Source organism: Euleptes europaea, chromosome 12 (genome assembly GCF_029931775.1).
Source record: "Euleptes europaea isolate rEulEur1 chromosome 12, rEulEur1.hap1, whole genome shotgun sequence".
Taxonomy (NCBI): Eukaryota; Metazoa; Chordata; class Lepidosauria; order Squamata; family Sphaerodactylidae; genus Euleptes; species Euleptes europaea.
This window is the reverse complement of record NC_079323.1, coordinates 38,623,392-38,637,118: the sequence shown is the minus strand read 5'-3', so window position 1 is coordinate 38,637,118 and position 13,727 is coordinate 38,623,392. Positions and strand designations below refer to the sequence as shown.

The window sequence follows — 13,727 nt, the reverse complement described above, 5'->3', positions numbered from 1 at the left end:
TCCTACCCCTGTCACAGCCAGCGAGGGAGTCCTATTCATCGCACACTCTGCTGCAGGCTGCTCCTCTGCACACGCTTTCCGCTGCTGTCAATCCTGGACCCTCAGACTGCGCTTCTGTTCTTATGCTGCAGCCGTTGTCATAGTGCCCGGGAAGATGGCAATTTAGAACGCTCTCAGGATGAACAGCTGCGGTCCATCTTTCTTTAAAACCAAGATATGGGGAGAGGGGGGGAATCTGGATCTGGGCATCTGTAAGCAATGCTGTTTTTGAGGGCTTTGCAGACTTTGTTCTCAAACAAGATGACAAGGAGAATTTTAACAGAATGGAAACACAGATTTGATTTTTTTTTAAGGAACATCGTGACGTTTGGATAAGATTTATTTCCTCAAATTCCCAAGCACTAGACCTGTGTGGCAGAGCTCAACAGCATATTTCAAATTCTTAGTCACTGTCCTTAGCAAATGCTGAGCTGGGCATGAGATGGAGATCTTTATTGCATATTTATTTACTTCATCTATATACTGTTTACCTGTGCTGGTCATTGACCGTAATAAATATCAATAACAATAACATCTATATACTATTTTTCTCTCCATTGGGGACCAAGAACGCCTTGCATCTTCTCCTCTCGTTCGTTTTCTCCTTACAACAACTCTGTGAGGTAGGTTAGGCAGAGTGAGTGTATGTGGCTGGCCCAAGGTCACCCACCAAGTAGGGTTGCCAACCCCCAGGTTCTAGCTGGAATCTCCTGCTATTACAACTGATCTCCAGCCGATAGAGATCAGTTCACCTGGAGAAAATGGCTGCTTTGGCAATTGGACTCTATGGTATGGAAGTCCCTCCCCTCTTCAACCCCACCCTCCTTCGGCTCCGCCCCAAAACCTCCCACCAGTTGCGAAGAGGGACCTGGCAACCCTACATATAGTCCAACTGCCAAAGTGGCTATTTTCGTCAGGTGAACTGATCTGTATCGGCTGGAGATCAGTTGTAATAGTAGGAGATCTCCAGCTACTACCTGGAGGTTGGCAACCCAACCTAAGATATATATGTACATACCGTCAAGTCCCAACTGATTTATGGTGACCCCAGCAAACTTTTATGGAAGTGTATGGATTAGAACCTGGTTCTCCCAGATCCTAGTCTGATATGCCAACCACTGAACTAGGCTGGCATAGGACATGAGGATGGTCACTTCTTCAGTGGTCTTCATATCTCCATGGATAATTATATAGGGCCCTCCTTTGCCACTGGCTGCACTGCTGGCACATCCTGAGGAGGACAAGGGACTCTTACGGAGCAATCTGGTGGGGGGTAGTTGGGGCAAGCCTGGGGATGGCACAGCTGCGCTGCCTCCTGAGCGGCTTGCCGCCTTGGTGCAGCAAGCCAAAAATGAAATTTTAAGAAAACCCCATGAAATTCCTCCATTGAGTTTCACAGGGCTATACCTCCCTTTTTGCAGGAGCAAGTTTGCACTGGCAAAAAAGGGGGCATTCCTGGGATGAAAGGCTTCAGGGAGCTGACAAAAGTAAGTCCTGCTCTCGGGAATGCCCCGAATGCACCTGCACCAGGGTTGCCAAGCCCCAGGTAGTAGCTGGAGATCTCCTGCTATTACAACGGATCTCCAGCCAACAGAGATCAGTTCACCTGGAGAAAACAGCCACTTTGCCAATTGGACTCTATGGCATTGAAGTCACTAACCTCCCCAAACCCCGCCCTCCTCAGGCTTCACCCCCAAAACCTCCCGCCGGTGGCAAAGAGGGACCTGGCAACCCTAACCAGTGCCCATGTGGGGTGCTGCTGTGTGGCTCCCCGGTGCTGGCATCAGTGGCCCTGCACCAGCATTAATGCCAATTTAGCCGGGGCAGGTAGCACTGATGCCAGGACAGGGGTCAAGCCTCCAATCCCCTTTCGGGGGCCCCTTCAGGTTTGCTCTGAAAATTACAAGTGCTATCCAAGCAGATTTTTATTTTGTTATGTAAAATGTTTCCTCCAGGTTCATGTAAGTATCCTGATTGAACAGGGGGAGCTTTTCTTTAAAAATAAAGCATTCATATCCCCACTTGCATTCTGAAGTGGTATAGTCCAGCAGCATAATTGTCACACAAGCATGGTTAGCATGTTCCCTTTTTCCTGAGGAATGCTCCCCATGACAAAGCCAAAAGCCCAGTCTTAAAGGCATCTTTTCATTAAAATGTGCATACAGTTATCCACACTAAGTAAGTAGCAGTGAAATGCTTTGCACATCAGATATCTTTGGCTTTGTACAACCGAACCTCCTCTCTGTGGATTCTCTCCTCTGCCAAGTTCTGGAGTCATGAGCACCAGAATTTATATAATTCTCAGCATCTTCTGTGCTTGAATACATGAAATATTCAATAGGTGACCTCATTTGACTGCAGGCTCTTGGTATTATGTACTGGGTTTTTTTAAAGGCCAAAATACTTTGTTCTATAATCCAGCTTTCCTAGAACTCATCCTATTGTACACAGCTGCAGCTAGACAAATGAAGTACCTGAGCAAGCCTATTTATTTAACCATTGCCTTAAGCATGTTGCATGTAAGGGGGAGTACAGCACGTATGTATAATTCTGAAATATGCATGTATTTGATGCATATGGTCCATAATACCAACACCCCCCAAACAAAACAAAACAGTATTTTAATTTGTAGTGGTTTTAACCCTATAGCATGGCAACAGAAGGGTATTAGATCCCCATTAACACTAAAACTGGGAGATGCTAGGCTGCATGTAAAGTAGATGCTTCAGCAACCACATTATTGCCAGCATTCAAGCCTTTGTTTCTGTCCGTAAAAGGTAGGGAGAGGAGGCAGGGACATTTCCAGGGCTGTTTTGGTTTTTGAAGGACTCATCCAGGCTATGTCCAGCAACAACCACTGGGCTTCACATCTATTCTGACTGCATTTTCATCTCTGCTCAGCCACCTAGTGCACCATTATCTTTTCGGCAGCTGGGCCTTAGTCACCTCACTACACCTTTTGCCCTAAATACCCTTCTTCCGTGGGTCCGTACACCTATCTTCTGCAGCAAAATCTCACACCTCTCACAAAATGACATCTGGCGCAAACACCTAAACCACAGCAAGTTTGTTAAGTCTTCAACACCGTGGTCCTTATATTGGGGGTTACCAAAAAATACAATATATTGGGGGAAGTAGTGCAGGATGGCTTACAACCTTTCACTCAGAGGGGAACAATGAAGGCGTGGGCCTGCTTAGCACAATGGCAGGAAAAGAGAAGGCAGCACCACCACTTTGACTCCTGTTTATTCCCTCGGAATGGCTCAGCCTTCCACACAAGCACCATTGTACAGGATCGATCCGTGCTGGCTGCCTAAGAGAAGATGCACCATAGCCTAGTACAATCACCTCCTGGATCACAGCATTGGTAGACAAGACCCAGCCAGGCACCCAGGGTGGAGAACTCCGTTGAGAACTCTAGGCACTCTCTCGGCCTTCCCAACCTACCTCATTGCAATAAAACAGTACAGGATAAAACAGAGAGGGGCTAAATTTCTTGGTGCCGTAATTAAGAGGCGAGGTGAAATGATGTACAGTGGCTAGGTTACACTCCGTTTGATTGCTCGAAGGGATGCCAATAAAGGTATTGAAATGGATTGAAAACAGAGAGGGAAGAACCACTATGCCGCTAAGAGTACTTCAGGACGGGATAAAAGTACAGTGGTCAGCCCTGGCCAAGCGTGGGATAGGTAAGCACGTGATAGGTTCTTGCAGGTTCAGTCGGGGAGGGGAGAAAGTAGCGTCACTCTGCAAATGGGTCCTGCAAGATACAGGAAACTTAGGAATGGATCAAGTCTGAAAACTGCTGATTTAATGTGTTCCCACTAATGGTTCACTGTACTTCGATGACTCCAGCAAACAGAATAAGTCTGCTCCTTCTGTCCTCATACTGCTGTGCAACTGATTTTAAGCGTTGTGTCTGCCCACAATCATTTCATTAACAGATGCTGGGAAGCCTTATCTGCCACCAATGTGTCCAGCCTCCTTTTAAAGCCTCTTGAGTGGCTTGCCACCTTTGCATTATGTGGCAGTGAATTTCCATATTTAATTATCCATCATACAAAGTACTTCCTCTGCCTGGCCCTGAATCTTACCACCTATTAACTTCACTGAGCAGCCCTGCATTCTGGGAATACGGGGAAGAAACATTTCTATCCGATTCTTCAAAACTCCACATTATTTTAAGCCTTTCTGACACCCCCTGCCCCAGCCCAGTCACACTGGTTTTTAAACGAATGTGATGCTGTATAGTTGAACTTTTAAATTCCTATGTTTGGATAGTAACAGAATAACTGTGTACCAGGAAACGAATACTTCAGAATCTTTTTAATGAGTACAAGTTGTTTAATGTAGTTACAGAAGAAAAAAAAAAGTGAATCGTTATCTTTGCTTTATGTTCAAATTATAACTATGTAAAAACATTTATTTTTCAGAACTCATGCTACGGCTATGTAAGTCAACTGTTACTTCTAAAACCATTTCTTTACTACCACACCTGGGTGCATTTATTGAAGCGTCTCAGGCAGCATCTGAATTGTACACACAAGTTACAAAGGAGATAAGAGAAGAAGCAAAGCTTGCTTTAGCCCTCAAACTCCTCCTAAGCATAATTTGGTTCAAGGAGCCACATTTCATATCTTCATGGAAGACATTAAAATTTTTGAATAAGTAGCTCTAATGTGATCACCCAGTAGAAATCAGAAAACCAGAACGAAGGACACTGAGGTTTCTTCCAATGCATACCTTGGCTGTACAACAGAAAAGCAAATAAGCATCCATCTTGCCGTCTACTACTGTATAGGGAACAAGACCATAACTTTTGCTAGTAACACTGGATCCATATTAACACAACAAGGTATTTATCAAGGTAGTTTTGTAACATAAATATGAGTTGAGGATTGAAGAATGTACAGTCAGCTTTCAACAGGAGCAGCACAAAATTATGCTGACGCTGTACTTTAGGTTCATGCACCAGTCATTTAGGCTTGTGTAGACAGGCAGGGTCATGTTTCTCAAAGGTGCTGAACTACATTTGCTACTTCACAGTTAAAGGCAAACTTTCCCCAGAGATGTTCAATAGTAAATGCTGAGAATCAAAAATGCATTTTACTAGACTCCAAGTGATGAAGAGCCTCTGTGGGAACAGAACTCACTAAGACCATGACTTTTCCTCACAGAAATAGTTTTAGTACCCACAGCTGATAGTTACCCATAATAAAAATGCACCCTAAAGTTGCACAGTAACATGGTCTGTAATTCTGACTTTTTACTCAAACCATCTTGCATTTCACATGGTAGTAAGAATAATTTGCTCTCTGAAAAAAATTCCTGTGCTCAAGAAAGAGAACAATGCCAAAAGAAAAAAGGCTTTTAGACAATAGCCATGGGGTATAACAGAATAAGCCACACAACTCTCAGTCTTTAGTTTCATGATCTATCAATATCATTCTTACTGCAGAATTAGATATAGGATTTGGTTTTAAGCTCATAATGCATATTCTAGATTAGTAACGTATTTTTCAACTTTTTTTGGTTAAGAGATCCCATTCCATACAGGCATTAGTGGTTGTTTTTCTCCCTCTCACCCCAAAAAGGCTACATCCTGTAATGGAAAGCCTTCTAAGAAAACCTGCAAAAAGGAACTAGCCTTAGAACCCCATGCTTTCACTGTTTCTTTTAGACTACATGCAGAAGAGTATGTTCTAGTAACCACTGTAAACACTCAGGTAGTATCACTTAACTGACCAGTAATTCTAGAAGATATTTCCCCCCAAATCATGCCTGTGCATTGGAAAATCCAGTGAACTCACCATTCACAAATAAAATCACAAGATGACTGAACTGAGCAGGCTTTTTTTTTTTTTTTTTTTGCAAACAAGCAGACATTTATTTCAAAATAGCAATACGATGGAATATTACCTGTAGACACACGAAACAAGATCATGATTGGGTTGTACTATCTGCATAACTCCCTTTATACCTAGCCACCACACACTGCTTGGAAATAACTCATTGAAGGACTAGGGCTTGATTCCATGTAGTGTGTTTTAGGTAAACAAATATCTGACTCTATATATTATTTCTTTAATGCATAGATGTATACTAGGCAATTGGCTTGACTTTGATTTTACTGTGGTGACAGGACGGATTAGAAAATAACACGGAACAGTTCCAGAAGCTTCTAACTCTTTTGTAAGCAGCACGTGAGTAATTCAAGCTAAATTTAAATATGAAACATGTTTATTTTCCCCATTCGTTTCAACACCCCCCCCCCAAAAAAAATACTAAGCAAGCCTTTCTTCAACTGTATTTGTAATGAACCAAAAATAGTGTGCAAGTATTCCAGGCAGTTTTCTTCTGAGTTTGAATAGATATGTTGCATTTTACAGCTCAAGTGGAAGAACATTAGAATGCATATTTATTTTAAGGTGTAAAAAAGATGAAAAAGTCACAACATAGTATAAGAAAGTAAAAATTATTGGCACAAGTATATCTGGGTACAAAAGCATAGGAAATAGGAACTGCCAAAAAAGGTGATTTGGTTGTGGTAGAAAGGATTTAGGCAGCAGCATTTTCTTCACATTTTCTGTCATTTGTGCAAATGCTATATTAAAATACAAATTTACCAAAAAAAAAAAAAAAGGGATGCAGAAACAACTTTAAAGCTCCAGGTCCCTCCAGATGACCAGTCACAGTTTGAACTCCTCCCGCCCCAACAGAGCCAAGTGCAAACTTCTGCTCTTGCCTGTATTGCAATTCATGCTAGTGTGGTCAGCTTGTCAATCAAGTCTTCAACAGTGTACACAATAAGTTTGATATCATCTTGTTCTTTCATTCGATGTTGCCCAACTTTGCGGAGAATAATATCCACATCTGTGCTGATCACACGTTCAGCAATTTTCAAGGAAACCTGCCATGGAATATCTTCATCTTTTATGCCATGGAGAAGTCGCACAGGGCAATTTATGGGAAGAGGAGCACCCAACACACAGTGATTTTCTGCTTCTTGAATGACTTCATATGGCAAAGTGTAAAAGCCTTCTTCGTTGTGCTTGGTTGGCAACTTCCATTCGCCCTTTTCTTCTATTTCCTGCTTCACCTATAAAATTAAACATATGTGATAGACTCCTTGAAAGAGACCTAAAAACCATTGTAATCCAATTTAATCCAGGGCAAGTTCACACACATCTGCACATCACTATAATGCCCTCATGGACGGACTTGCATCATTCTAATGTGCCATGAGGAGCTAACAACTGAATTAAGCCACACATTTCCATTTAAGACAAATTCCAGGATTATTAGCCATTTTGACCAGGCAATAAAGCCCTTCATCACCCTCACATATGGAGACTGGATGCAGAGCATGAAGCAAAACCAGGGGGTAAGTAGAGACTGAGAGATTATTGCAGGGTAATCTAGATGCAGCCTAACCTGCATCTCCTGCAGTAGTGGAAAATACATGTCCAGCATTTTGACAACTGTTCTGGGTACAAGCCGGAATGCACAGTGGCTATGAGCTATGAATAACAGTTTGAACTGTGTATCTGTGAACTTCCTAGGAAGCATCAGGCAAGCCATTCTGTATTCAGGCATCACAAACTCAAGCCTGGTTTATTCTGACGTTCACATGTTCCTTCCCCTTCTCACTGAAACTAAGATCAAAGGCTTGATTTAGAAACCACAGCTTAATTCTGGTTTACTAACCCCCATCATGAACACAAACAAAGAAACCCCAAGTTGCGGAAGTACCCAAATTTGGACATCACAATAAAATGTAGATAGATTGAATATTTCCTGACTTAGTCTTGAATCTTGCCTCTGCATAAGAGTGGGTGGGGTGTGCAGGCACGAAAATGAAGCTCAAGCTCATACTAAACAAACCATTGGTTGCTTGCGATGCCTGGATGCAGCCCTCCTAACTTTTCTTCAACTTCAGCTCCTCGTCCAAAAGAGGAGATAGATTAATGTGTCAGCAGCCTTGTAAAGCACCTGAAACACCTGGAACAGCCTATGCCGCAACGCAAATTATGATCATTAACTCTTTCTGAGTAAAGAGACTTTCCTACCTTCAAAAACATAGCACTGTCAGATAGAGACTGCTGGCTTCACTCATTTAGAACACCAGCACCCCACACACAAAATATTCATCCACTGAACTTATGCAAGAGAATATTATAATTAATAAGTAATCAAAATGATGCAAAACATATGCAGTTCCATAAGCACACAGCTGGTTTTGCATGGTATTCTTCAAAATCATATACAAAAGCCATGTGCATCAGTTTTTAATGGCTCCCATTGTCCTCCATGAGACAAAATAAACATTTAGAACACAAGAAACAAAATAATCCTACTGACTCCTAGCCCAGACCATCTTTTATTTTTCTATTACAGGGGATGTCTACTATCTATTTGTAGGAGGCAAAAATACAGTCTACACTGGGGAGGACAATAATGTGGCATGAAAGACCTCTTGCACAGACATACAGGATGTGCTTTGTATGCACGAAATCCTAAATTCAACCCCTGACATCTCCAATTAAAAGGATCACGTAGCAGGTGATGTGAAAAGCCTTTTCCCGAGACCCTGGAGAGCTGCTGCCTGTCAGAGTAGACAATACTGACCTTGGAAGAGCAATGGTCTGACTCAGTATAAGGTGGCTTCACATATCGACAGGCAAGCCATATATAGCAGTTCCTCCAGCGGCCTTTACAATTCTCCTACAATAAAGGCCATCCCTAAACGTACTAACCTGACAATCATCACTTGACATTTAGCTAGTGATTAAATAAAAGGTAAGAAACAAAAGTTATATGCAGCAAAAGGAACATAATGTAAAACAATTTTTATTTGCAAAAGCTTGCAACACAGGAATGTTCTCTAGCGTTTCTTTGCCCAACTGATATCCTCTTTATGGCACTGCAAGTTCACAAAAGAATCTAGGCAAAATTCAAACACCTAGTCAGTCCTGTCTTTGAATTTTGCCTGGATTCTTTTGTGTAGTTGCAGTGCCATAAAGAGGATATCAGTTGGATATCAGGATTTCTAAAAAGCCGGTGTCTCTTCTTACCTCTACAGGAAGTTGTTGAAAAGTTGCTACAAGATTGTCTGCAGCTGCAGCTATTCCAACCAGAGCAGCCACCTTTTCTGGTCGGGCAATTGCTGCATGAAGCATCAGCCATCCGCCCAAACTAGAACCAACTAAAATCTTAAAACATCAAACCAACAGATGTTAGCGTTTTTGTGCCACAGAAACAAAAAGCATGGATTTACTATGTGATGTGCAATTAATCCATCATAAACACAGGAGATTAAGCAGTGTGAGGACTGACTGAGAATGTATGTGCTAATTCATTTTTTAGTCAGACTTTTACCTCAAGTAGAACCTAAAGGCTGATTACTGACTTTTAGTAGTATTTCAAGTTAACACAGTTACCACACAGTTTACACTCTTGATGTTATTGCTACATTGATGTTATTGCTTACTGATGATACTCATCTCCTGCTTCCCAGCTATGCTCCCAACTATTTTCCACAACTGCCCAATGATAATTACACACTAAATTATCATACTAGCTGTCCAATTCCTGCTAAATGTTTTTCAGGTCAACAGAAAATTTGCTTCTGCAGAGACACATACACAGTGATAGGGCTGTAGTAAAATCAGAACTGTTTGGAGGATAGTTTTACAAAGTAACAAGGGCTGTGCTTTATAGCAATATTAATTGTATACATTTGTTTATACTGTATCTATAAACTAATAGCCAAGCCAGCCCAATCTGAGGATTCTTAAATCTGGACTGTGATTGGAGCTGTTAACGAGCAAGACAAATCTTTCTTTAAACCTGAAAAGGGCCCCAAGGTTTGCAGAAAAATATGAAATCTAAAATAAAATAAAATATGGGGGGGGGGGTTTGGGTTAAAAAACCTGAAAATGATAAAAGGTATGCCTGTAGCTTTAAGCAATGGATTCCCTCAGTGGCTGTTGCTAGGCAAATACAGTATTCCAGGCTGGTTTTTGTGAGTAAGAAGGCAGGGTCCTTTTCAGGCCTATTTTGGCATTGAGGGAAGATAAATTGGGGCCAGGCCTGGCTGGGGTTGGGAAATTCCTGGAGATTGTGTAGTGGAGTCTGAGGAGAGTGGGGCCTCAGAGAGGCATAATGCCACAGCCTCCACCCTTCAAAGCAGCCATCTCCTACAGGGGAACTAGGGTTGCCAACCTCAAGGTGAGGGCTGGAGATCACCCAAAATTACAACTGATCTCCAGATGACAGATCAATTCCCCTGTAGAAAATGGCTGCTTTGGAGGGTAGAGTCTATGGCATTATACCCTGCTCAGGTTCTTTCTTTCTCCAAACCTCTCCCTCCCAAGGCTCCACTCCCAAATCTCCAAGAATTTCCCAACCTGGAGCTGGCAAGCCCAAGGGGGAACTGATCTTTGTAGTTTGGAGTTTTGTTGTGATTCCAGGAGATCTCCAGGCCACACCTAGAGGTTGGCAACCCTAGGAGAGAAGGAAGCAGGGAAAGGGGAGAGGCTACGGGGGCTGTTAGAAAAGGGAAAGAGGAAATAATGGAGGAGGGGGAAATTAGATGTCTCCTGAAAGCCTTTGCGGATTCCCACTTGTTGCTTTCTAATTTCTACAGTACAGTTTTTGCATTTCTTGCAGCACAGTTTGTAGAATTCCTGCTGCATTACTACATTTTTGTAATCTGCCTTGAGTCTCAGCTAGAAAGGTAGACTATAAAGTATATAAATAAATATCTAACCATTTTGATTCACCATAAAGGATTGTGAAAATTGTATGCTGGGTTTAAAAATAATCTTACCAACCTGTGGTCCATCTGTGAGTTCATCCAGTACTGAAAGAACATCCTTCCGCCACTTCCCCACTGTAGCTTCTTTGACATTGCCTTCTGAACTTCCACAGCCAGTGTAATCAAACCTATGAAGTCAAATCAAAATATCAGTCTACATAATATATAGACTTCTTCAAGCTCAAAATGATTCCCAAACAAAATGAACAATTAAAATAAAAGGCAATATAACAAGACCATACACTTTGTAGGAAAAGATGATTGAGACAACACATCTTTTCAGCAATCCTTGCAATAGCGTACCAATCCAGTACAGCAAATACAAGATGCATAAAAGCAGGCTGCACAGTTAACTTCCCATGTTTTATCTGTGTGTGTGTGTGAAGTGCCTTCGTCGAAGCCGACTTATGGCGACCCCTTTTGGGGTTTTCATGGCAAGAGACTAACAGAGGTGGTTTGCCAGTGTCTTCCTCTGCACAGCAACCCTGGTATTCCTTGGTGGTTTCCCATCCAAATACTAACCAGGGCTGACCCTGCTTAGCTTCTGAGATCTGACGAGATCAGGCTAGCCTGGGCCATCCAGGTCAGGGCATGTTTTATGTGGATGGGGGAAAATAAGCCAAGCAATCTGAATCTACACACATTCAATTTTCCCTATTCAAATGTTACACCTCTGCATGGACCGCCAATGACATCTGAGGCAAAGAAGGTATACCAGGTGGATGAGAAGATGTACTCTCTGTCTCAGGCCCCACAAAGACTAGACATTTTCAAGAGGTCCACTTGCTTGGGCAATTAAAAATAGCTTCTAATGTCACAGATACAGAAAGGCATACAGGAACAAAGCCCAAACCATAATGTCGTTTTCAGTACTAGCCACGCTACTATGGTGCTCGACTGCTTTTTCCTTTGGCCTGAGACCACGGGGAGGTGGCAGCTGGCTGGGCTCCAGGTAGAAGGGGGGCTGGCCAGGTGGGCATCTGGCAAAAGCTGAGGAAGGAGGTAGCCTTTGCCTAACTCCCCAAACAGGCATGAATGGAGGAGAAATAAAGTGGTGCAAGCCCCAAAACTAGCCAATACCTTACCAGAAGCACCTTGCCCTACTATCTTCTTGGCTCAGCAGCACAAGGGTGCATATGGTCAGAGTTCAAGGTGCTGAGGTCAGGAGAAGCAGTGCAATTAAAAGCAAGCTTTCTTTTCTTCTCATCTAAACAGCTCTTATTTCCTTCACATACTTTTTTCTAAATGGGCAGTATCTCTAGCTATATACAAAAGAACCCCAATGGCATACTATTTACTCAATAAGAGGACAATCCTGAATGTTAAGATGTTATACACAAAGTTCATTGTTGGACATAAGTGTAATTTGAATGCAAATTTAAGATGACCTCCTCTTTTTTATGGCATACCTGAAAAAACTCTAGTCTTGAATTTGAGTAAATACTGTATCTTCCATTTATTCCTGTTTACCAGGGATAGTCCCTATTTTTGCCTTGTAGGCAAGAATATCTTATTATTCTTTAGTGCAAGTTATCATTTTCCAGCATTTAGCCCCTTGCTCAGAATCTGCAGAGGTTTTTGTCTTGTTTCTAGTCCCCATGTACTGCAAACGCATGTGCATGAATGAAGCTTCATTAAATGCAGTCTGTAGGGGCTGAGGTATTCTGCACTGTTGATAACACATATATATTTAACGAATAGAATCAACACTCTCTTGGCTTTCGACTTAGCACAAGGCAACCCACTGCTGAATAGATGAATGGAGTACACTTTTCAGCAAATAGTGGAGGGCAGGGGATTGGAAGTGATCCTTCTTCCACAACATAGAAGTGTCACAAGAGTCTCCCTATTATCATCCATGCTGTATTGGAGTGTATTCATTTTAAAACAGCTCAGGAGAATCAACAAATTTTGTGCTCTGAGACTTTGGGAGGTGGCTCCCCATTTGGACCAGATTCATCCAGTCTGTTCCCCACCACATGTAGGGATGCACATTAATTATCCCTGATCAATTATTAGGAAGAGTCAGTCATTTACAACAGTAACGTCATAGCACTCTCAAGGCGTACCTTACAAAAGCATGACCAACAGACTTGCAGAAGTCTTCAAGTGCAAGTGCCTTCTGACCGTTCATATTTGAATAAAGACCCGAGAGGAAGACAACTCCAGGATTCTTGCCTTTCAGCTTATGATAAGCTAGTTTTGGACGATCAGGCTGGCTAAGGAAACTCGCTGTTGCTTTCTGTCTGCAACCTAAACAGAAAACATATCCTTTGGAAAAGCTAGCTTGTTTAAAATTCCAACTATTTGCCTCATTTTCACAATAGTACATGAGTTTATTAGCCCTGGGTGGTGTTCTATAATTTGACAAGTTCTGCAACTCTGGTTATGGCAGCATATTTGCTGATTTGCTTAGTCCTTTTTCCAAATTATACAGAATTAAATTCTGGGGAAACTGATTTACACTTTTAAATTTTTTAGTTAACTTATACCCCACTGGTATCTCTAATGGGGACTGGAAATATCTTACAATGCCATTTTATCTTCATTACAACCCTGAGATTAGGCTGAGAGTGTGTGACTGGCCAAGGTCACCCAGCAAGCTTCCATAGCAGAGGGGGGATTTGAACCTGGGAGCCCAGATCCCAGTCCAACATTCTAACAACTATGCCCTGCTGGGTCTCATTTTGCTGACGTTTATCACTTTGGCATATTTAATTTTTTTTAACAACTGTTTTACAAAAAGCTTGCAAGACATTACCAAGATCTTGTTTGAGTGTATGTAGCATTCAGAACATCTTAAAGAGAGCTTAATCCCTTATTCTGAATTTTCTCTGGGCTCAGCATTCCAGAATTAAAATGCTATTTA

General features: G+C 42.0%; 1 protein-coding gene across 1 annotated transcript; it reads right to left on the bottom strand.

Annotated features, from left to right (window-relative positions):
- Positions 1 to 6,762: 6,762 nt before the first annotated feature.
- ABHD10 (abhydrolase domain containing 10, depalmitoylase) lies at positions 6,763 to 13,108 on the bottom strand. The gene is made up of 4 exons (XM_056858488.1): positions 12,928 to 13,108; positions 10,905 to 10,986; positions 9,114 to 9,251; positions 6,763 to 7,138 (listed from the first exon to the last, which is right to left on the bottom strand). The coding sequence occupies exons 1-4, from the start codon at positions 12,990 to 12,992 to the stop codon at positions 6,797 to 6,799; spliced, it is 627 nt and encodes a 208-aa protein (XP_056714466.1). The 5' UTR covers positions 12,993 to 13,108; the 3' UTR covers positions 6,763 to 6,796.
- Positions 13,109 to 13,727: the final 619 nt, after the last annotated feature.

Bases quoted from the DNA above. Each gene is read 5' to 3' on its own strand.
- ABHD10 (XM_056858488.1), bottom strand. From the start codon at position 12,992: ATGAACGGTCAGAAGGCACTTGCACTTGAAGACTTCTGCAAGTCTGTT. The intron at 10,987-12,927 runs GTACGCCTTGAG...TTGACTTCATAG, and splicing joins GTTGGTCATGCTTTTGTAAG to GTTTGATTACACTGGCTGTG. The intron at 7,139-9,113 runs GTAAGAAGAGAC...TTAATTTTATAG, and splicing joins TTCAACAACTTCCTGTAGAG to GTGAAGCAGGAAATAGAAGA.